Below are 23,416 nucleotides of genomic sequence, written 5' to 3' on the forward strand. Positions count from 1 at the left end.
AAAAAAAAAAAACAACAGCATTGAAACTGGAAAGTATATTTAGACACACTCCAACTGGGAAAAAACAGGAGCAAATGGTAAAACATCATAGAGGCAAAATGGCCACTTTAAGCAGCTGCAGTTCTCACCCCAGCTGCCCATAAAATTTATCACAAGACTGTTCCTAAAGGGAACTCTCAGACTCTGGAAAAAACCTAGCTAGACTAAGCCTGGAATATAGAATCAGTTTGATGGTAGGTAACTACAACCTTTAGCACAAGAGTCAGGAGAAATACCCTAAACTGGATTTGCCCCTAGAAGCACATCAGTTGTGCCATAAGACTGCCAATACACAAATAGCTGAGTGCTCTGTGGAAGAGATACCACCTGAACCTCCTCTGTATCAGAGGCTGAAACAGGTAATGCCTGATCCAAAAATACAGAGGGTGCCACTTCAGTCTCTTGCTTCAAGCGTGGGAGGCAACAGACAGAAACTGTAACCACTAATTTATGGTCCAGTCTCACAGATACTTTCTTTACACAGACAACAGTTGCAGGTGGGAGATAAATTTAGGAATAAAGCAAAACAAGCAATGAGCTCTATTCTGAGAGTGTGGGGGTGAGCACAGTATTCTGTGTCTGTATTGCCAGGTGACTTCCAACCCCAGTAAGTGGGAATTCTTCCTCTACCACTTCCCCTTTCCCTTCCCTAGTCAGAGGGTGCTATGCCTAGGATGGGCACACAGATGATGGGGTATCCCCCTCTCAGACTGCAAAGAATCAGATTTCAAAAGGATCCCAAAGGAAATAGAGAATACTTCTTTGTTTAAGCACATATTTTAGAGAAAAACCTCCTAATACCTAAAAAGTCAGGAACAATGAAGTCTGTTGTCCTGATACAACAGAGAAATGTCGTTAGTGCCCTTGGAACTTAGCCATCCATCCACTTCACTTCCTTATTACTGTTTTAACCACAACTCACCCTCCTCCCCTCTACCAGCAAGCTTTAAATTCTGTGTTTCTGAAGCCTTGGAGGATTAATATACTGCAAAAGCTCTTTATATATGCATTTAAGCCCAGTACAGGTTTAAAGAACACTATTTATTTAATGCTTTTCTTATGTAGAAACATGTACACAAAAAAAGTCCTTACATTTCCATCCCAGACTTTATCAGCAAATTCAGGGGGCTTTTAAAAAAGTTCAGATGGTGACCATGGCCCCTAAATCTTAGTCATCTTATAGTTGTTTTTTTTTTTTTTTGTTTTGTTTTTCTGCTTTGTTGGGTTTTTGGTTTTTTTTTGGTTTTTTTTACTACTATACTTACACACAACCTACCTAAATAGCAAGCCTGCTTTCTAAGAACTAATCCACAGGGTCTTTTTCAGGCAGGCTTGAGTTCACCTCACATTCATGCCAACCTCCAAGAAACTGGGCAAGTACTACTAAAAGGAGGCTGAATCCTAGCCAAGACAACAGCTGTGAACTAGTTTTTGGTCAGTTTTTGGTCAGCTAAGACCACAGGCACAGCTAAACTGCACCTGCTTTTACATTAACCTAACCATTCTTGTCATGATACCAACCCTGCCACTATTTGCATTCTCATTAAAAAAATTATTGTAAAACCACACACCAACAAAAACCATCCCCCCCCCCCCAAAAACCCAAAGCAAACAAACAACCAAACACAACAACAACAAAAAAACTGAAAGAGAATCCCAACCCCAAAAGAATCGGTATTTGGAAACTAAAATATTTTGTGTTGATTCACTTAGTGGCTAAATAGTAAAATCCATTAAGTATTTAGCCACTAAATAAAGAAAAATAAAAATACTTTAGTGAAAAATATTGTTCTGCTATGCAACAGCTTCACATAAAACCATCACAACTACTACCCCTGTTCAATCCTTATTTACTGGAGTTCTCTCATTGCTTCTGCAGCTGTACAGAGCGATGGCCTGCAGTAACACTGAGGAGTTTTGCTCTATGATATTACTACATTTGCACCACTTCTTCCTCAGATTCTACCCCATTATATGAAATATGAGTTATTTTTCTGAATTCCTGCAGAGTCTCCTCACAATCCCATCCATGGATCCCTTACTTCAACATAATGCCCGGAGACAAGGATCTGCTGAGCAGCTGGTGAATGGCATGGTGAGGGTTTTATTGTTGTTTTGGTTATTTTGGGTTCTGTTGTTTTTTTCAGTGGGGTTTTAGCTGGCTTGGGTTTTGTGGCTGTTTTTAGCTATGTATCCAGTGTATAATTGTACTCAAATCAATGACCCTATTGCTTTATAGTACAACTAAAAAGCAGTTTAATGTGAATTACTGAATCAGAGAGTACTATTATTAGCTCTTTTGAGGATTACAATACACTACAATATTATACAGAAATGTGATGGGGAAAATTGCCATCTCCCTGATTTACTATTAAAATTCTTCCCAAGTTTTTCAATTGCTTAATCCAGGTTACAACAAATACAGGCAAGCTGGAATGAATTTTCACCAATAAAAACAAGAAAACAGAACTACAGGAAGAAACTGAGCTGCTGAAACACTAAACAAGAGGCTAATACTAATAAAATTAAATGAAAACTAGAAAGCTGATCTGCAGACTTTTAAATTATTTGTTTTTAGAAGCATGTACTGATGTTGAGACCAGCTGGTTGAAGCCCATGATATCTCTTAAGAGGCAGGTCTGGTATGAAAAGTGCTTTCACTTAAGTAGCAACATGTGCACACATGCAATATACAAAGCCCATGAAGCCTGAAGGAAAAATCCAGAGAATAAAGCAAGAACTAAAACTGAAACCCTGTTCCTTCCAGACAAGGACACACAAAGACAAAAATCACCCCTCAATCTCAGCATCTCCAATCTCGTTCCCAGAATACCAACACTGAAGTCCATTGAATACCAACATCAATTAGCTGTGCAGAGATTAAAACCATGCCCAAACCACTGATGATGATTAAGGGCTCACTTTATGAACAAGCAGAAGCATCCTGCAATAAATCCTTGGGCAGCAGCAGAAAATGAGAATACAATGTGAAGAAAAGGGAAGAAAAAAGAAAAAAAAGATTAGTTATTGTTCCAGAGATGCAATATTGTCCCATTACAGTAAGTCACCATCTCTATTTCCCCTGAAGGAATAATGAGCATAAAATTAGCATTACCACATGCGGGATTCCAAGAACAACTCAAAAGATTTCCTGATTCCTTTATAAGATTTTGAACCTGATCTCATCTGGACAACATCTTCTAAAGAAATCAAAGAAGTGACCAATTTAATAACAGTAGCTGATGATCACAGGAATTTGCAGCAGCAGAATATAGGTTTCACCTTGTGGCAAAATTTCTGTTCCTATAACCATTTAATTGTGCAATACAAACACCAGGACTTGCTCCCCAAATGCAGAAACAAGGAGAAAGGCAAACTGAGCATGAGACACAAAGTTCAGGTTCACTAAACTGAAGATTTAACAAAAGGCAGAGGTGCTAAAGGTGGTCATTGACCTGTTCCATACATGGACAGTTTCAGGCCACATTTTTCAATGCTGCAGTTACACTTCTAGCTAAATTTCAATTTAGCAAATAAGCTTCCACACTTAAGGTTTTAATACATCCACCATCTATCCACCAAAACCCCTAGTCAGTGGAAAACAACTAAAAGGCAAAATATTGATGGCTAAACAATAGGATGAATTTTTATTACTTGTCTGGGTATTATGAAAGCCACAAATAACTGAACTTGGTTTGAACTCTGGAAATATCTGTGGAAGAAAAAGCCCTAAAATACAACAATATGCAGTTTCTTTTTACTATTTGTCAAAATTCACCACACTTTTTATGTGACAATCTTTTTCCACTGAAAAACTGAGTATGCAAAACTGCTTTCAAAACATAAATGTAATGTTCAAAGAGAAGACACAACAGATAAAGCACTACATCTTCCAAATACTCAAAACTTTGCACATACACATTTAAACATCTGTTCTCAGTCTACATTCATTTGCATACCAGATATCTGGCTCAACAAATTAAAGCTTATTGTCTTCTAAGAATCTGAAGGTAAACAAAAACAAAAAAAAAAAGAAAGAAAGAAAGAAAGAAAGAAACAATACCATGCTTGAATGTTTCCTATTACCTCTTGCAATATCACTGTTATCCCAGAATATTGAAGGATAAACATACAAAGATTATTGCCTTTTGACACAAATCCATTGTTCACTTGCAGTAGTTTGAGAGCTACAAAGAGGATTTTAGGTCAGGGCTTCCAAGTAGTACCCAAAAGGGCAGAGTTGGTAGCTGTGTAAGTGCTGTTACCCACAGGAGTTAAATACTCACCAGAACATATCATATTCAATTACCTTTCCTTTTAGCCAATAGGTCATGACAAATCATGGATATAGATACAATATCCTCTGAGACAAAAGGCAGAAGACATCAAATAAGAGCTGCTGAAAAACAGTGTTTGTAGCTGGTGACTTCTTTTTTAACTTATCAGTAAGATAAGTTTCTGTTTGCTCACCTGAGAGCATTCCATCAGTCCATACAGACTGACATTACCTATAGTACATTTGCTGTCAATATGGACAGCATGGATAATACAGATTTCCTTTAGTTTGCAATGTAATACATCTTTAATGAAAGACTTTCCTGCCTGTAACCAAAATAATTAGCAACTGAAACAGCATTTGACCAAGACATCTGTGTCTCTCCTTTTGCAAGTCACCACACCCAGCTCACAGCTCTCTGTATTAGAAATCTGTGAACTTTCAGTGTTGAAGGTCCAACACTGACCCTACCAAAAGGCTCCCACCACCAAGTGGCCAGGACTGAAAACTTTTGGCAGCCCACACTTTCCTGTGGCAGCTCCTTTGCAGCCCCACTCACACTGGGGCTCTGAGATCTTCAAACTCAAAACCCAGACACCAAATCACTACTTCCAGATCAAGATTTGTTTATTTAATAAGTAAGGCAAATTGTGTGTTGCTCTTCAGTCTGCCAGTTAAATATACAACATACAGCTTGCACACTTGTTTGGCAGTTTCCAAAAGCACTTGCTTGCTCAGTTTGGCCTCCACTGATCAATACTCAGAGGTCCAAATACCATCTCAAGGAGAGGGCTGCATACTAACCTGGTACCCCTGGAAGAAACTGAGTATCTCCTTCATTCCTGTGTTATATGGCAAGCCCTGCATCCGGACTAAGGCTCCAGGCTGGGGCAGGATTGGAGTGTGGGTGGCAGTGGCAGCAGCTGCCACAGCTCCTGGAGGAGCTGCAATGTACCCCACCGTGGTAGGAGATACTGGAGGACTGAAAGAGAGAGAGGGAGCAAAGTTGTTACCAAAACCAATAACTGGTTCTACACTTAAAATAGTCAAAGATGTTTTGTGCACTTTCTTAATTTCTCTTCAGTATCTCATTATCTATTTATAGAGAAGGGAGGGAAGGGAAAATAGCAAACATTTGTAGTTAAAGCCATAAGGAGTGGCATTTGTTATTTCATAGGAGAGTAGAAAAAGTAGCTGCAGATGACTTGTTTTAAGATCGTTAATAAAAACACAAAGAAATAAAGGAGAAGGATGTGCCATAATATGAAAAAGAAGCAAACACCCAAATCTGGCATTTCTGAGCCACAAAATAGTTAGTAATTAGCATCTACTTCTCTGGTCAGGGCCCGTTTAGCAAATAACCAGATACTCAAGCTAGCAAGTGTCACACTAGGAGCCATCAGTGAACAAGCTCACAACTCCTATACCAGACTTCAGCGACTCATGCTGATGCCATCTATGGGAAGGGAAAAGGTGGAGATTTGCTTTCACATGTAAAAACGTTCTTTAGTACAAACTCAAACCTAGTACACATCTATGATGAATCTTTCAGCGTGAAAACAGTATTGTAAGTAAAAGAACAAACTAAGAGGTGAGGGTAGAGGTGTGGATTGACACAGCTTCTCTTCCAGACAAGAAATAAAACTGCCTTGATGACATTGCCTCAGTGCCAAAAAAACCACTTTTTGGCCAACATTATCACGAGATTCAAGCAAAACCTACAGAGGAGATGAACCCCTTTACAAAGTCACAGAGGAATAGTTAAAATGGTTTCTGCCTCTGTTGCTGAACATTTAGTTCCTAGGACTACCTATATGAGAAGTACAAATTTAAGAGCTGTTCACAGGTGAGCACACAGTCACCCACTGCACTGGGATGAAAGGTCAAGAGGAGCAGTGAAGTCTCAGGGTTACCTGGGATAATAAGCTGTGTAGTTCATGTAAAGCTGAGCAGCCTGGGCTGGGTAGTAGGTAACAGTTGGAGGAGCAGCTGCAGAGGCCTGGGGTGTCCTGGTGGATGGCAAGAGGGCTTGTGGCTGGTAAAGGGCCGCTGCCTCTGCTGGGATCACAGCTGCTGTTTGGAAAGCAGCATAAGCTGGTGGAGAAAGACCTAAAACCAAACCAGGACACAGCAACAAAAAGCAATCAGAATGGAGAAGTCTCAGATGAGTAACTCCTCTCCTACAGCAATGTAATTAAAACCATCTGGGCATGACTGATGAACACTTGAGCAAAGACTGCTCTCTAGCCTCTCCCCTGGAGACCTTTGCCACATTGCCACAAATAACAACCAGGGCATTGGGAATGAGTAATTCCTAAAAATTCACAGCTCCTAGATCTGAGCATGTCTATATGTAAATGGAAAGTAGGGAGCTTCAGAGTTAATAAAAGAAAGCATAAAGCCATGTGCATAGAGAAAGCAGGCGTGCACACCAACACACCCTGGTGTTTTCTAACAGAAGTACTCTGTGGGACAAAAGCACCATAATAGTGCTTGGGCATCCATAACTACTGACCATGAGACTTCATGTATAAGCTTCCTGTGACTTCAAAAAGTATTTTTAGGATATAGCAAATGGAAGGGAGAATGTCCCTAGTCTGATCACTAGTCTGATGCATATTGATGAACAAATACCTGATTTGTACAAGAATAATAAACTTGTCTTGGTGTGCAGTCAGATTTGTTTTATATACTATATTTGGTAGCTTTTTACTATTTTGTAAATACACATCAGTATCTGATTTGTGATTTGGTAGTGAGATTAATTAGAACAGTACAGTAAAATTCCATTATAGCTCCTCAGTAATGTTCACTGTAATCTTAAAATAAAAAAAATTAAAATCCATCTAGCTTCATCACTCTATGGTTGGTTAGTTTATCATCCCAGTGGGAGTTTTTCTTCAAAAATAAGCCCAAAGAGTACCTTCTCAATGCTCTGAGGCAAGACAGCAAGAGCACTCATCGGCAGCTGGAATATAGAACTTCTCCCCATTTTAAATATCCCTCTCATTCCAAGTAGGTTTCACTACAGGCAAGTCTATTGCAGAGCTCAGAAGAACAGTACACCCATAAAAAGCAAAGTATGCAACAATTTCACTGGCAAGGCCTTGCTGCCCTCTACTCACCACCGAAAATACAATAAAAATGCCTCTGATCAGTCCCATTATTGCCCAAAGGGAACAATTCCAATCTTAGCATGTACACAGATGGATGATTATTGATCATGGCAAAACCCGAGTCAAAAGGTGAAAGGCCACAAAGCTTCAGCACCTACCACATATCAGCCTTTAGCAGCAGAGAGCAGAAGAATTGGAGACTTACATGGTAACTTACATGGCGGTGGGGATAAGCCACTACGATTTAAAGTGCCACCCATTAAAACAAAGTTCATCTCCTCTCCAGAACACTGGAATACTTCCACATAACGGTCCTTCATCATTTTTTTGTGACATTTTTGAGCCACCATGAAGGCTTTGTCAGCAGATTTCATTTGGATAAAAGCATCACCTGATGGTCGTCCCTAGGGGAGGTGGGGAAGTAATGGTAGGTCAATCTGTTATGAAATCACCCAGATCACAAGAAATGCAGAAAGGATTAAGATCAAACATCTACTGAAAGCCTGTATCATTATTCCTTTTCTGGCACAAGTGACTCACAACTCAACAATTTTATTTAGGAGCAGAAAAATCAAGACTCATGCAACAAGTACCCAGTAAACACAATGCCACTTCAGTGCTCTGCAGAAAGAAGCAGAATCATGTAGCATGGAAAAAAATGGAGGCCTCTCATCCAAAAGCTGTTCAAAGCAGGACTAACTTTCAATTTACGTCAGGCCACTCATGGCCTTCTCCATTTGAAATCTGAGCATCTCCAGGGGTGAAGGCTCCATATCACCTTTGGGAACCTGTTCATGTGCTTAGCTAATTTCTCATTGTGATTTTATTTTTTCTATTTTCCATCAGCTGGAATGGGTTTGGTTTTTTGTTTTTTTTTTTTTTTATGTAGTTTATTCACATTATCTCTTATTCTTTTGCTGTGAAGCTCTAGGAAGAGCCTGGCTTTGCCTTCCCTACAACTACTTTCAAGGTAACAGTAAAACAGCATAAAGTTCCAGATCCTTTGGTAAAGTCCATAGCTACATCAGAAGTTGATTTGCAGGTCTGATTTTCTGCAATATGACAGGTATACCTGTCTATATAAAATACAAAAACTTCCTTAACCAAAAAAATATACACACAAAAAAAACCCTAAACAAATATAGTAGATCTCCTATTTGATTTCTTTAATACCTCAGTATTTGCCATTAAGAACTTACTTTTAACACAAGACAAGAGGGAAAATATATCTCTATGATCATATCATTAAAATATACCCAAACCACAATTTTTAATTATCAACTCTCTTTAAAGCCTGAGCAACAGCTAGTCAAGTTAGAAAAACTTCATTTAACACAAAGACCACACGAACAACACAGCAGGAACCCTGAAGCTGACAGAGCAGCTATGCCATCTAAAGGAGACATTTCTGTTGTGTATCTCCAGCCTCTGGCTGAAAACAGCCTCCAGGATAATGTTATCATTCAAAGACCAAACTTCATCTTCCCAGGCTGATGCATATATACATACACAGAGAGAAAAGTAAGGGCGTATACAAAAGAGAAAGAGAAATGAGGCAAAGACAGACAAAGAGAACATTTTATTTTCCCAAGGTTGGAGAAGACTAAAGCCAAGATCAGGTAAGTTGCCCTGACTTCTAACCTGTTAAATCACTGCAAAGTTACTCCTCCCATGCAAAAATGCTGTTACCTGCTGATTAAGAACCATGTGAACTCCATGGGGCTTGATATCCCCTGTGGCATCTCCCATAAATTCCAAGATGTCATCAATGCCAGCAGTGTAAGGAAGACCTCGGAGCCGGACGCAGTCGCGGATGCTGCCCGTGGCAATGGTGTATGGTGGGGGTATGACCGGAATGATGGGAGTTGGAAGAGTTGGAATAAGAGGTGTTGACATGTATCGATTAAGTACCTGTTGGCAAAAAACCCACAGCAATGCAGATTTACAATCACCTGTCTGAGCACAGAGCAGTTCTCACAATACCATTTCCAACAAACCCTTCTTATGCCAAATTGATGCAGCTAATTTCCTGTTGGGCATTTGAAAGTTTTAAACTCAGAAAAGTAGAGGGGAAGGCTAACAAATTAAATTTGCCAGACCCCCAACAACAGACTTTTCTCATGTCAATATAAAAAAAGTTAAAAGCCAATTATTGTTCACAGTATCTCAAGAAGGAACATCTGCACTAATAAAGCAGTCTTGCCACATAGAATTCTTAGTTAAATCAGGGTAAATTAAAATCAGACATTTTAAAAGAACTGAGACCTGAAATAGCTAGTAAGTAAAAGCACTAATTGTAATTACTCTAAAATCTGATTGGTTAAGTGAGGGTGCTTCTTATTTGTTTAACCCCAGTGCTCATCTCCAAGTACAGAGGTTCTGAGGAAAAAAAAAATTAAAGATAAGAATATAGGAGACTTTGATCTCAACATTTTCTCTTTACTCATTTCCAAATGATAAAAGGAACATATATCATATGACACATGTTGGGGCTTACTGCTGAAAACCATTTTTTGTGATGATTATCACAAATAAACACATTCTACTGGAAGAGGTACTAAAAAACAGGTCACAAAGCTTTAGTTTTGTTAAAAGTGATTTGGCTTAGGGAGTTTGGTTCTAGAATCTCCTTGTAATGCATTTCAGGACAGAAATCTCTCTCAGTTGTATGGAGAATATTGCAATTACTTTGCACTAACACTAAATAGATGAGAGCTGGCTTTACTTCTTGTAATTATTCAAACAAATAGCCTATAATTTCCTAAGAAATAATCTCTTGCCCAAGCAGCAAAAAAGTTTGGGTGTTAGCCTAGACAGCTGTCATAGAGGAAGAAGTAATGATATATTGGTAGAATATAAGTTATATCTAGGTGTCCCCTAAAAAATTGGAAGCACAGAAATTGGTTGCTGTGACAGAGGGGTTTTCTTCTCAGGGGATTTTGCTTCCTTCTCTCTCAGGAGGGAAGTTGTGGAGGAGGGGGAAATGCCACTTCCTAATCTTCATAGCACACAGATTCTTGGCTGTTGTAATATCCATATCACAGCAATAGCAATGATCTACAAGTGTGAATATTCTTTCCCTTGCCCCATCCCTTCTACAGAAAGACTTCACCTGTCACGTAAGTTGCACAGTAATTGTATTACACTTTTATAGCCAGTGCTTATGCAAAGACCAGAAATAAATCTAATAGTGGTTCCTTCTGGAGCTACTAGTCTAGAAATATTCTATGTCAGGAAGAAAAATATAATATGTGATGGTTTTCATAGGGACAATTGCTGGTGACAAAATAAAATGTTTTTTTTTTAGTTTAAGAAGGCAATAGGAATTGATGAAAGATAGGGAAAAAAGGAAATATATTACCTCAGGAAAAAAAAAATTACTTCCTTTCACCAAAAAAATCAGATATATCCTCTTAAGTCTTAGCTTCCAAGAAAGCAGTTGCTCATTTCATGCATCCAGATTTGGATATAATGTTAGAAATTCTGTACAAGGAGATGAGCATTTAAAGACAATACTACAAATTTTCAAGAAGTATTACTACAATACTATCAATCTATTATATTTTTAGAATTATTTTTGTGATTTCAGTCAGCCTTTAAGGAGAAGAAATTTATTCAATGATTTTTACTTTATAGTCTGAAGGATGGTAAAAAAAAAAAAAACGCCCAAGCAGTAGCAGCTTAAAAAAAAACCAAAACAAACACTCCTTCCCCAAACAAACAAAGCAAAACCAGTGCTGCATAATTTTCCATGCCCATTAGGAAACATATATTGGCCTTTCTTGACATTTATCATATAATAAGTGTTCATTGTGGTCTATAACTTAAGTGTTAGAAGAAATATTTCAACTGTTCATTTTTGAGTCTCACAATCAATAGTTACAACCTGTTGGACCTCTGCTGCTGTGCTCCTGAAGAGTTCAATGTAACGTTTTCCAAGTATTTCTTTGTGCTTTTTAAGTGCATTCTGTGCATATTCTTCACAGGAAAATAACACAAATGCATCTCCTGTGGGCCTGCCATCTGGGTACTTGACAAAGAGAAGTCCCTCTTTCCCTCCTGTGACTGGGCACTCTGGCCCCAGGAACCCCAAGACATCTTCCTGAGTAGCAGTGAATGGAAGGCCTCTCATCCTGATGATAACTTGATTCTCCTTGGATAAGAACTGGGCCACTTCATTGGAGGTGCCTGGTAGAGAGATAACAGCACATGGTCAATGGTCAGTGCTGGGCACCCAGTTCCAGGGGATGCAGCTGCAGCAGCAAAGCTTTAAGGAAGAATACAGTAGGTAAGCAGCCAGCAACAAACACAGACAAGACCCAAAACACTACTAACTCTCAGCCATCTATTTGGAGGGGAAATCCTCTTAATCTGCAAGTGTTTCATATTTTAATGAAATTGGAGCAAAGATGAGATTAGTGTGAATTGATACAAGACACATGGATACTTCCACTGCAAAGGCTGGTCATCCTCCCAAGAAGGAGAGAAGTTTGTAAACATCACAGGTCAAGTGCTTACAGCTCAGTTTCAACCACGTGAAAACACAAATTGACAGGGTCAAATATTCTTGGAAGGTAAAACAGGAAAACTACTTCATTATCTATTTGCATCCTCAGTCAAGGAAAAAAAAAGAACCTTCCTATAAACTTAAGTAATCACACTGAACTCCAGCATCACTTACCTCCTGCAATTTTTAAGAATTCTTCCCCAGTTGCTTTGTAAACCTTGAGAGAAAGAACAAAGAAATCCACATGAAAATCACAATGTTCAGCTTTAAACCACACACACTTCCACAAGCAAAAGAATTGTGTTTTGGTACTTTGAGCAAAACAGAAGTGCAGTTTGGTTTTAAATGAGAATGTAGCCTAAAATATTCAGGTTTCTCTCCAAAGATTTGTTTCAAGTCACAATTTGTTACCTCAATGTATCTGCTTCCCATGTGATGCTTGTGCCTTTCCAAGGCAAGGTCTCTCTGCTCAGAATTGACAAACCGAACCAAAGCCTCTCCATTTCTTCTTCCTTGAGAATTCAGACAAAGAGCCACACCACCTCTGGAAGGTAAAGCCAACAAATATAAGCTTAGTCTGAACCTTTAATACATTTAATAAATAATTGTGTAAGAATAGTAAAGGAATCAGACTTTAACATGATGATTACAGATTGAAAAAGTAATTGCTACTATCCACAATTTAATTTTTGTTGTAACACAATTATACTTTAAAATCTGCTTCATTGAGGTCATGCATCTCATGTAGTTTACCACTTTCTCAACTCCCATAAAGATACAAAGTCCTGTACAAGACTTTTTGTACAAGATACAAAAAATATATTTTCACGGTGTTGGAGATCTGGAATATATATTAAGTGACACTAAGGTATTAAGGTATTCTAAATATACTCACTCTCTTCATATATATGTATACACATACATCTATACATAGGTATACACATGAATCATATGAAAATTTATTCCAAACAGTACTTAGAAGTTTCTGAATGTGGCCTGTTTAGGAGGTGTAGAAGAATAATAAATTGGCATAAAATTAAAGCTTTTTTCATGTCTTGGTCTCTGCTTTGATTAATGCAATAGGAGTTTCTCCCTCTTGATACTAGCAATGAATGAATGTGTATTGGTTTTCAATTGGTAAGTCTCTTTTCTTCTTCACACATTTCAAAACTTTTTCTTGTACCCCTAAGGCTGTTCAGCTGTCATGGCCACAGTGTGTGAAAGGGGTCAAGTGGGGAAAGACTGAAGGACTCCAGTGAGGAGAGTGAGAGATGTATATAAAACAAACATTAAAGGAACTTGCTATTAAAGGAAAGAGATAAAGCAAGGCAAATTCTCCTTATCTTACTTGGCAATGTTGAGTCCTTTGAAAAATCGAGCAATATCCTGGTCTGAAGACTGCCACGGCAAACCTCTGGCACGTATTACTGTCTCACTGTCCACAGTTTCAGATTTACTACTGCACAGAAAGAAAAAAGAAGACAAAGTAAGCTTTTATCCAGGTTTTCCAATATTTTATCAAACTTCAGATAGCAACTAATTGAATTGTAAATTGGGAGCAATATTTTCTGTTGAGACTCTCCTATACCCATTATTCCTTTCAATAAGGGAAGATAACTTGGAGAATTCTTTTATATCCACAACACTGTAGATGCACAATGTTGTCACCACACTGTAATTCCTTAAATAAAAAAATATGACAACTGCCTCAATGTAAAGTAATGAGGAACTGAATTAATTTTATTTGAAAGATCTAGCAATTCAAGCAACACAAATTACTTATGCCTAAAATATTTCTGGTCACTGAAGTGCATTCGTAAAGAATGAGCCATCCTGTTCCTTCATCCCGAAACGCAACACCCAATTTATCATGTGAAACCACTTTGGGAAGCACCACACAGCTCAGCTCATGTAGGGTGCACTGGCCATCAGCCCTGTTGACTCAGGGAAAGTTCACAAATATTTCTTCACCCTGGGTAAGATAAGCCAGCCTCGCTGCCATGCAAAACAGAAGCAAGAGAACAAAGAGCATTTAACTTGCAGTGACTTAAAAGAGCTGGACTAAAGTACAGCATTCAGCATGCCAGCCACCCTCTGGCTGCACTGGAGTGAGTGCTGAGTACACTGGGCTGTTCTCAGGAGCCAGCCTACTTTCACATGACCATGGGGAAATATCCACAAGCTTTCCTTGCTGTACGCAAGACTCATCTTTGTTTGTAAACAACCGTGACAAAGGCACTTACCAAGGACCTGTTTCATACTTGTGTTTCACAGTTTCAGGCTCAGCAAATACGTGATCTGTGACAAAACAGGAAGTTTAACTATAACCAGAGTCAGAGATTACTTAAGAATGACAGAGCCACTGCCAATTCTTTCAGAAAAGAAGGATTTCAGCATTCAGTATAAATAGTTAACTTACTACAACCTTCTGAAAGCATGCTGAAAATTATAGCCACCATGGTCTTCACTTGCCACACGCCAAAGTCCTCCTCTGCTTCATCTGTCCCTAAGCCTAGATCTAAACAGGTGATTATAGAAAATAACAGACTTGCAAAATCCTTTGTAAATCAGTCAATAAGGCTTTCCTGATATTAGAACAGAACTAATAATTAAATGTACTGCTCTTAGTGGGGACATGTGACTATTGGACATGTTACTCTGCTCATAAACTGGTTTATATTCACTTCAACAGACAACAGTTTGAAAACTATTGAGAGCTTACATAATTTCAGAGTTAACAGTCCAAAGAAGGAAAAGCTGAGTAAATTCCTATCACTTTAAACATAACTGAACTTTAATCCCATTCAGATAGGCCCTAATAATCCTTCTAATTTAAATTGAGATGTAGAGTATTGTGTGGGTTTTGTTTTTGCTTTATTTTAAACTCGGTGTAGTCAGGATCATGCAAGATAACTATTATTGCAAACAGTGGAAACCTGCAGGCCAGCTAGTGCTGAAAAAGCCCACTGCCCACTGACAGCTCAGCTTTTCCTTTAAGATCAAGTACCAATGCAAGTGATGCTTTTCTTTGGCAGGTTTACTTAATATGGTTTAGAAATCAATTAGATTCAATTTGGGGAAAAAAAATTACAAGCAGAGCCACTCCCCTGACACACACTTAAGTAGACACTCCTTCCACTTTACTGTGAGTTTATAAAACCCATATCTAATTTTATTTTTCTAAACTCTTGTTACAATCAGAGATGAAACTCAAAGAAGCTTAACTGATTGTGGTATATAAGCTGCAGCAAAAGGATACATTCTGCCATGGTCTTGATAGTCTGATCTTTCACGGCGGCTGAACTAGGGTAGCAAGTGTGGAATTCTTTGCGCAGATCATAAAAGGAATAGAAGCAGTCTGACAACAAGTAGTTCTACAAGGAAGGCAAAAATGTTCGTTTTGTACATGCTACTCCTTTAAATTTCATTTAATACTTTTGAACTGAATGAGACACTCAGAAATCACATAGTTCCATGTCACCAGATTGTTGGTGATGGAGCAGTTTGGTTCCTTTGTAACACAGTTCAAATTCCATTACTCCATAGAAATGGATCTCTACATGACCAAAGTCAAATAGCCTCTGGGAGCCAGACCCATTCAAAACAGCTGGAGAGAATAGCTGGGAAAAAATATTTAAAAATATCTATGTTTTGCTGTTTAACTTCCATTTTTAACACTATTTTATCTTTTGCAGCTACACTGCAAAGCAGATTTGTACCAAACCGTGATGACAAATTTTAAATAAATATTGCAACAAAATTTCTATTGGCAGCTTTCAGAAATAAGCCCTACAACTGGCCAGCTCTTTCCATGTCAGCAACTCTCATCCCTGTGGGGCTCCTGCAGACCCTGCTACGCCAGCAAACTCAAGAGCCACCACCTTGCACAAAGGCAAAGTTCTCCTCTCCGTGCATGACAGGGTGCTCTAAACCCTCCAGGAACTTGGAGCAGAAACTGCTGCTTCATGTGGGAGTAGCAAACAAGATGCAGCTGTGCTTCCCACTGAATAAATACAGATGGGGAACCACTGCCAGGCCACATCACCACCTGTGTGCTTACCCTCCACAGGACACTGGTTTAACACAAGCCTAAGCAAAGCAATAGTCCTCCATCACTTCTGCTGAGGTTTGATCTGTACCTCTGTTTCCACTCCGCACACAGAATTCAAAGTACTTTTATTGCTTCTGTCTCTGTCCTGTTTTTTCTAATTTTCCTCTTCCTTAAGCTCATCTGAGAGTCCAAGTAGTGTGGCTGACTTTCAAGAGCAAGTGCCTAAAACAACTACTCAGGGCTCAGGCAGGGAGGGGATCATCTTCAGTAGTCTTGGGACACTCTAGCTCCCAGGTGGAATTGTATCACTCCCCTCCCATGCTGCCTCTCTGCCCCAGTTCTGATCTTGTACCTTCTTGGATGTTTCCGGGTGGAGAACTTGTCGGATGAGTAACTGGCCATCACTGCAGAGTGTGTAAGAGCTCCTCCCAAGTACCTTCAAATCACTGGATACCAGCTGACTAAACTGGAAAAACAAGCAAAAACTTTCATTGTACTGACTGGTAATTTCATTACTGCCATTAGTTCAGCACTTTTTTTAGGGAGATGAAATACGTCAATATTTTGTAAAAGTTTTTGAAGAAACATGATGGAGAAGACATGGGCTCCTGCTTAAAGTAAGCAAATAAACTGTATGCATTTGTGGAAAAGAAAACAAGAACACCCAGAATCTAGTAAAAAGACTAATTAGGAAGGTTTGGCAGAACTATGAGTTCATATGAAAAGTGATCATATTATATTAGTAATGTACAAAATCTGGACTAACTACAATTTAAGTTATTAAATATTTGAAAGAACTTTGAAGATAAATCACAGTATTGATTTTGCAATACCCTTTCTTCACCTACAGCACCTTTGACTTTATGTCCTTAAAAATTATTTTTAACTTTAAAAAACTACCCATCAGGATTTAATAATGTTTCAACAGTAATAGATGAAGAAAAGCCAAACAAATAGTGATCTCAATACGTACAAAAGTAAAATTATAATCAAGTAACATCCAAGCTAATAAAGTTCTTGGTAGAGATGAAGGGTTATGAATACTAGATTAAAAAAATTATTCCCAGCTCTAGGATGGCTAACCCCCAGCAGATTAATTCTCAAGAGGAAAGGGCTCCAGCTGTCTTGTTCAATGTTATTTTCTATCCTTAGATAACAGTTTCCAGCCTTTTATTACTCTATACCAGTGTTAAATGCCTAGCTCCTTATAAGTCAGCTAGCATATTATAGTATCTACCTGTATCATATCAGTAAGCAGTAGCTTGTTAGCTAATTTTCAAGAGCACAAATGTAATTATTCTAAACTTCCCTCTTGATGCTACTGCCTCCCAGGAAAGATCACCTCACAAACAATGCAATAATTACAATCATGATGCAGTAGCCACCCACTGCTCTCAGCAACAGTTATAACTCCAAAACAACCACCCCCAAAAACAAATTACAAGTTGACCTGACACTCAGACAATTTCTTAGTGCTGTCTTTTAACCTGTGTACAGAGAGAAAAGAGAGTTGGTTTGCTTTATCATAACACATGTGACACTACAACATTGCAGTCTCTGCTCAGGAAAGATGATGCCCTAATGACCTGATCCCACAGCTACACAGAACTCACAGTGTGAGGAAGTGTTGCAGCACCTGCAGCCCAAAGGTAAGGCTCCACAAGGGGAAAAACATGATTTTAGAAGGAGCAGAGACATGGGTCCTACACATCAAAACAGGGAACTGAGTGGCAGAGCTGAGTAAGGAGGGGCACTCAGCTCAGCACCTTGTATTAAGTTGCTTCATTTGCAGATATACAAACACAGATATGAACATATCTATAAAGTGATGTTACTTAATAGCAGAGAACATATTTGAAACTTTAAGGAGGGTGAATATCCTCCCAAAACAAAAAATTTTATAATACAATTCTGTGCACACTACCAAAACACACAAAAAGAAGAAACATACCACACACAGACAAAATAACAAACTAAAAATCAACCAAATTGCAGATTCACAAAGCCTGTTTCCTCCCAATTGCTCATACAGGTTGTGGTCCTACCACAAGCTGAAGTCTTGAAGAACCCAAGGTTTTAAAGCCAGTTATTGTTCAAAGATTATTTAAAGTCAGAAAAATGAGATCTCGGCGTGTTCAAAATACCTCAGTTGATGTGTAAACATCAGAAAAAGAAGAAAATTCCAGTGGACTCTGGAGGAACCACTTCAGAAAAGTAGTTCTGTGGACAGCCACAGTCACAGACCAGCAACAAATATTCTCACCACAATAACACACATGAGGAGATTTACCTTCTTACTAAATGCAGCAACTTATTAGCTGGGTTTTTTTTTAACTAATGGGCACAGTAAAGAGCAAATATTTGTAAAAAGGGGTTGGAAATGGTGATAGGAATCGGCCTCCAGAGGAGGTGCACAGGGATTCTTGCCAAAAGGAAGCAGAGTCTTACTGAAGAACAGCAATAAAACACTCCCCAAACCTTCAACTTTGTACCCTGTGTTACTGAAGATGCTCAAGAGCCAATACAGAGCATGCAGTTAGGGAGCTATTTTGATCAGATACAAGAAGAAATCTAACCCACACAATTTGAAGAAAGCAGAAAATGTAAGCAGCCTCCTGCTGTACACATAAAACATAAGAATTGTACATCAAAAAGACTTCATCAGGTTAGAAAACAAAAAGATAAATGTTTGCACAAGGGAGGAAATGCTCAGGTCAAATGGTGTAAGTCAAGTTAGTAAAAATCAAGACTGTTGCACTGAAACAGTAACATTTTTTCCAGATGGTGTTTCCCACACAACCTACAGCTCAAAAGACAACACAGATATTTTCAGAAGCCAGTACTGAGTAGTAAAATATTGAATCAGGACACTGATAAGCCCAGAATTCCAACTGTACTAAGGTTTAAAGAACTCCCAAAGATCAGCATTTGTTTTTATTTTTACCAAGCGTAAGTATTTGCACTGCATATTTATTAAATGTCAGTGATAACATTCAACACTGCAAACTCCTTTTCAATGGAACAATCAACATGTCAAAACAATACTCTACTTTTCTTACCAAATGCCAGCAGCTTAACGTCCCTTAGATAAACTGCCACAAGTTTGGCAGGCCTTGCTGGGAGATTATTTAGAAACTTGTATTTAAAAAACAGCCTGTTTCAAACTTTAGGGTGTACTGCTCTGGAAGAGGGCAAGAAGACTGTGGAAGAATAGTCAGGAGACATAAGCAATCTTCATTATCCAAACCACCTTAACTATGGCATGGCTTAACTGAGGAGAGGAGCGGGTAGCAGAGTGAATGGGAAGATTCACCCAGGATCAGAGCACGGGGCAAAATAGCCCCAGAGGAACAGCAGACATTTGAGATCAGCCTGAAGTAGCTTCTTTCATCCACAGGAGATGTCTCCTAATTCTGCAGAGTTTGAGTATGAAAGGCACAGCTGTGGACCAGCTCTTGCTGCTACAGATTACACTGGGCCCTCAAGTCTTCCAGGCACCAGATACACGTAACACATGTCAAACGTGTTAGAGCAGCTAGGGCAGATGTGTTTGTAAAGCCACACCAGTTAAGCAATTCAGATTGCTCAGGAAAAGACATCTTCAGCCTCCTTTCTTGCGCCACAGATTTCAGGCAGCATTTCAAAAGACAGCCTTGAACCGGCATCCACCCAAATGGAGGAAGCAAAGGACAAGTTAAGACCAGCACCAGATTTACATTACATTTTTCTGTCTCACATGTTGAACAACCTGTCCACAACTCTGTCATTTCATAAATTCCATTCCCATCTCCTTCACTCCACTAATAAAATCCATCTCAGCTATTTACCTGCTGTCATTCACCTTCATGCTGCCGTCCAAGCACACCCCCACTTCATCAGGCAAAGCTGCCCCACCTTAATGCTGCCCCCACCGAGCTCACACAGCCTGTCTGCCCTGCTCGTCTGCTCCTTTCACAGCAGCTACACACTGTTAATTACCTGTTTGCATCTTGCATCCAGCCCTCATTTTCACTGCAAGAACCAGTCTATTAGCATCATCCTCCACCTTTCTTGCTTATTCCACCAGATCAGTCTCTCCAGCAGAGCTCTGATGAGTCATTCCATGTTTAAAGGAATATGTTCATTAATTCCACATCAAGATTAAAAACTGAACAGAGAGAAGAGGAAGAATCATACAAGCTGCTCTGTATACTTGCCTCCACGAAACCTAAAACAGCTCTTAGAGAAAAAGTGGTGAGAGGGAAGGACAGACTTTGAACACCAGTTTGAAAAACTGGCTAAACAGGATTTTGGTCATGTAGCCGAGAGTACAAAGAGATTGAAGAGACATGTTTTGCCAGCAGCAAAGCTGGATGAAAGCCAGCACAAGCTGCTATATTTTTTACGGATTAATCCCAAGGGACTAAAATAACAGCCCCCTTCGTGTTGCCTTAAATATAGCTGAGTTAAGATGTAGATCTTGGAGAAACAAGAAGATTCTTCATTAAGCTTTTTCTACAGTTATGATGCACAAAAAACTAAAATAAACCTCTGTCTATTTGGATAGTCTCATTTCCCTTACTAAAAATAGCTGTCATCCTTGAGAAAGGCCACTGCATCTGTGCTGTGTCTGTGCCTGGCATGGTAATTAAATACTGAGATAATTCAGTCACAGAATGCACCCATGCTGTCAAATGGAACAATGTCTAAAACACCATGGCACTCTGGGGGATTCTTTCTTCAAATCACCTCAAATCACTTCAAAGTAACAGAAAATTCAGCTGCCTCTTGTGCATCAGATTTCCAGCAGCTCCTAGTAAGTCTTTAGAACTCACTAGTCGTGCACAGAATTTCTCTGCTTTGCTTATTTTGGCCCTACTGACCCATTACAGCTAAGACAAGATAAAATCATTCAGTGCTTCAGAATTAAAGGCATCCTTGCAGTTTAAGCTGGTTTGGAATGTCATGCTAAAGTATAACATAAAAATCCAGAAAACAGCTTAGCTTGTAGTCCACACTTAAGCTAGACTTGAATCTATTTTCAAGTAGAAAGGTGAGTTATATTTATCAATATTCTTTGCACAAAGAATGGTCCTCACAGTGCAGAGATCTAGTTTCAAATCAGTAGTATAAACAGGATGTTACTAAATTGCCCAGAGTTTACAATTTGGTGACTGCAGATGAATACATGGTCTATTTTCTGCCAGATCAGCATATCAAAAAATGCTCATTTTTTCATCCATGCCTTCTTTAGACTTGGGAGGGTGAACAGATCATATCTGGTCCAGTCAAAATTGGAGACATGAGACAAAGACGATAATTGATTTGGCTTAAAGCCTATAGAAAGACTTTGAACAGGTTTAGCATTCTAGATTAGTGTTTTGCAAAAAAACCCCAAGCAAACAAAACAAAAACCACCAAAACAAACAAAAACCCAGACAAGAAAACTTTTTCAGGAATAATACGGTTTTGTCATTATTAAGAAGAAAACTTTCAGGAATAACTTAGAAGAAAATAATTTTTGTCTCCCTTAGGACTTACATTCTTATGTATTCCTTGAGCTTAAAACCCCCTCATATTACTAAAATGAGAAAGTGAAAATGAGAAAGTGAAAATCCACAGATCTGTAAAGTACCCTGAGAAGAAAAAAGTTTTGTCTGAGGCACATAAATGTGCACTGCTTACATCTCCTTTGTGCAAACCTATGACTAAAACCATACTGTTTATAACCATGGATGTTTTCCAGTCTAACTTGTATTTTAAAAAAATCATCATCACTTATTAGACATTACTGCAATTTACAACATTAGAGCTTTAGACTCTCAGGCCTTAGGTGTGAGTCATTCTTTGCTTGAGCTTATAAAATGATCAGTCTTCTCTCAGCTAACAGCAGCATGGAAAACAAAGGATAATCTTCAAAAAGGTTTCACTGAAGATTTTCTATTCCCAGTTCTGTTTCAACAGGCAAAAGGTACTGCAGTTGTTGCCTCAAAGTCTGATTTTATGCTAAGTCCTCTACAATTTATTCCAGAGAACACCCAAACTCAATTATTCAGTTGCAGGTGTGGTTCCTGAAAGATCTCCAGTAGCTGAACAATGAAAGAGGCTGCTGAGAGAAGTTGCAGATTCTTCACCATTGAAGATACTAAAGAGCCAAGTGGCCATGGTCTTTGGCAGCCTGCTGAAGTGTCCCTGCTTTCAGGGCTTGGGCTGGACAACAGTTACAGGTGCCTTCCAGCCTCAGCTGTTGTGTGACTCCCATCACTTTGGACTCTCTTTTGCCCACTCTGCAGCTCCACCAAAGATCAGGACACCAATGGCACCACTGTGTGTACCTGAGGGGCTGGGGGTGTTTGGGAAAGGACATGTGTTCCAGGATGAGGGGAAGTGAAGGACATCAAGAGTTGAGATGCAGCCAAATCTCATTAAAAGAACGTGTCAGCCACTAAAGCATAAGCAAGATTGAAACACCACTGACAACACCCAACAATCCTGAAGTTTGTCCAAAGACTTAAAGGGTCTAATACAGCATGAGAAAAGTCAGGAGTAACAGGCCATGGCTTTGGTGTACAAAGCTAGCACACACACAACATACCATGATATGTCAGCCTAGGGAAATATTTTCACTTGGATTTTGTGCCTCAATTCTTACACTCTTGAGAATTTCACATTTATTTACAATACTCTCCATGGGCAGTCTTCTGCTCCTTCACTCTTCCAACCCTGGTGATAATGTCAGCCTTATCCACGCAATGGAGGAATTTAAAGCATGTCAATACTACTGGGAGGTGCACAGACTGCATTTCAGCACTATTTACCAGTATGATAACCCTTTATTGTGCTGGGTAACTTTTTAAACAGAGAATCCTATAGTAAGCCCTTGCCTTTGTTCATCTGTTAAATGATATTCCACATGGCTGATAATGGATACGTGGTGACCTTGTACTGAAATTGCTGTATGGAAAAAAAAGAAAAAAGTGTAAGCCCCAGTGTCACCACAAGTTACAAGTAACTTATTTTCCCCTTCTAGCTAAACAGGGGAAAAAATACAGTATTTAGATACCATTCAGACATAAACATGAAAAAGAAATTTGCCCTTGGTTTTATTTCATTGCAGGGCAAACATGCAGGAGATGACAGAGGCAGACCAGGTCCATTCACTAGAAATGTTCAAAAATAATATTGCCAGTTGATTTCTCTTATTAGGAGGAAGGCAATTATTTGCTCTACTGAACACTAATGCATGAGATTATTTAGTGACTGCAGACTCGCTTGGACAAAAGCATGGGGTTAGTTTCCAGCTTTCCAGAGAATCTAATTTTGCTCAATATGACCAGTCAAGTTACATATCACCTTATGCCTCTTGATGGCCTAGGAACTGCATTAAATAACAAAAAGACTAATCAGTCACGAAGGCCACCAAAATGTACTCAAGAGAGACATTACAT

General features: G+C 39.0%; 1 protein-coding gene across 8 annotated transcripts in view; it reads right to left on the minus strand.

The window, feature by feature from the left end:
* ESRP2 (epithelial splicing regulatory protein 2) overlaps window positions 1-23,416 on the minus strand; it is a 41,950-nt gene that overhangs the window by 6,646 nt on the left and 11,888 nt on the right. For 3 of the 8 annotated variants that reach the window (XM_085589627.1, XM_021535251.3, XM_085589629.1), the window contains exons 4-15: window positions 16,342-16,455; window positions 15,198-15,312; window positions 14,364-14,456; window positions 14,182-14,236; window positions 13,287-13,397; window positions 12,350-12,482; window positions 12,113-12,155; window positions 11,318-11,619; window positions 9,121-9,342; window positions 7,637-7,835; window positions 6,229-6,424; window positions 5,120-5,297 (exon numbers count right to left, since the gene is read on the minus strand). In XM_085589627.1, coding sequence (XP_085445753.1) covers window positions 5,120-5,297; window positions 6,229-6,424; window positions 7,637-7,835; window positions 9,121-9,342; window positions 11,318-11,619; window positions 12,113-12,155; window positions 12,350-12,482; window positions 13,287-13,397; window positions 14,182-14,236; window positions 14,364-14,456; window positions 15,198-15,312; window positions 16,342-16,455 — 1,761 coding nt within the window. Of the gene's footprint in view, window positions 1-5,119; window positions 5,298-6,228; window positions 6,425-7,636; window positions 7,836-9,120; window positions 9,343-11,317; window positions 11,620-12,112; window positions 12,156-12,349; window positions 12,483-13,286; window positions 13,398-14,181; window positions 14,237-14,357; window positions 14,457-15,197; window positions 15,313-16,341; window positions 16,456-23,416 lie in introns of all 8 variants that reach the window. The other 5 variants (XM_085589628.1, XM_085589630.1, XM_031505836.3 and 2 more) reach the window with 3 other exon arrangements.

The sequence above is a fragment of the Lonchura striata genome, chromosome 11 (assembly GCF_050655825.1).
Source record: "Lonchura striata isolate lonStrDom1 chromosome 11, ASM5065582v1, whole genome shotgun sequence".
In the NCBI taxonomy this organism is placed as follows: Eukaryota; Metazoa; Chordata; class Aves; order Passeriformes; family Estrildidae; genus Lonchura; species Lonchura striata.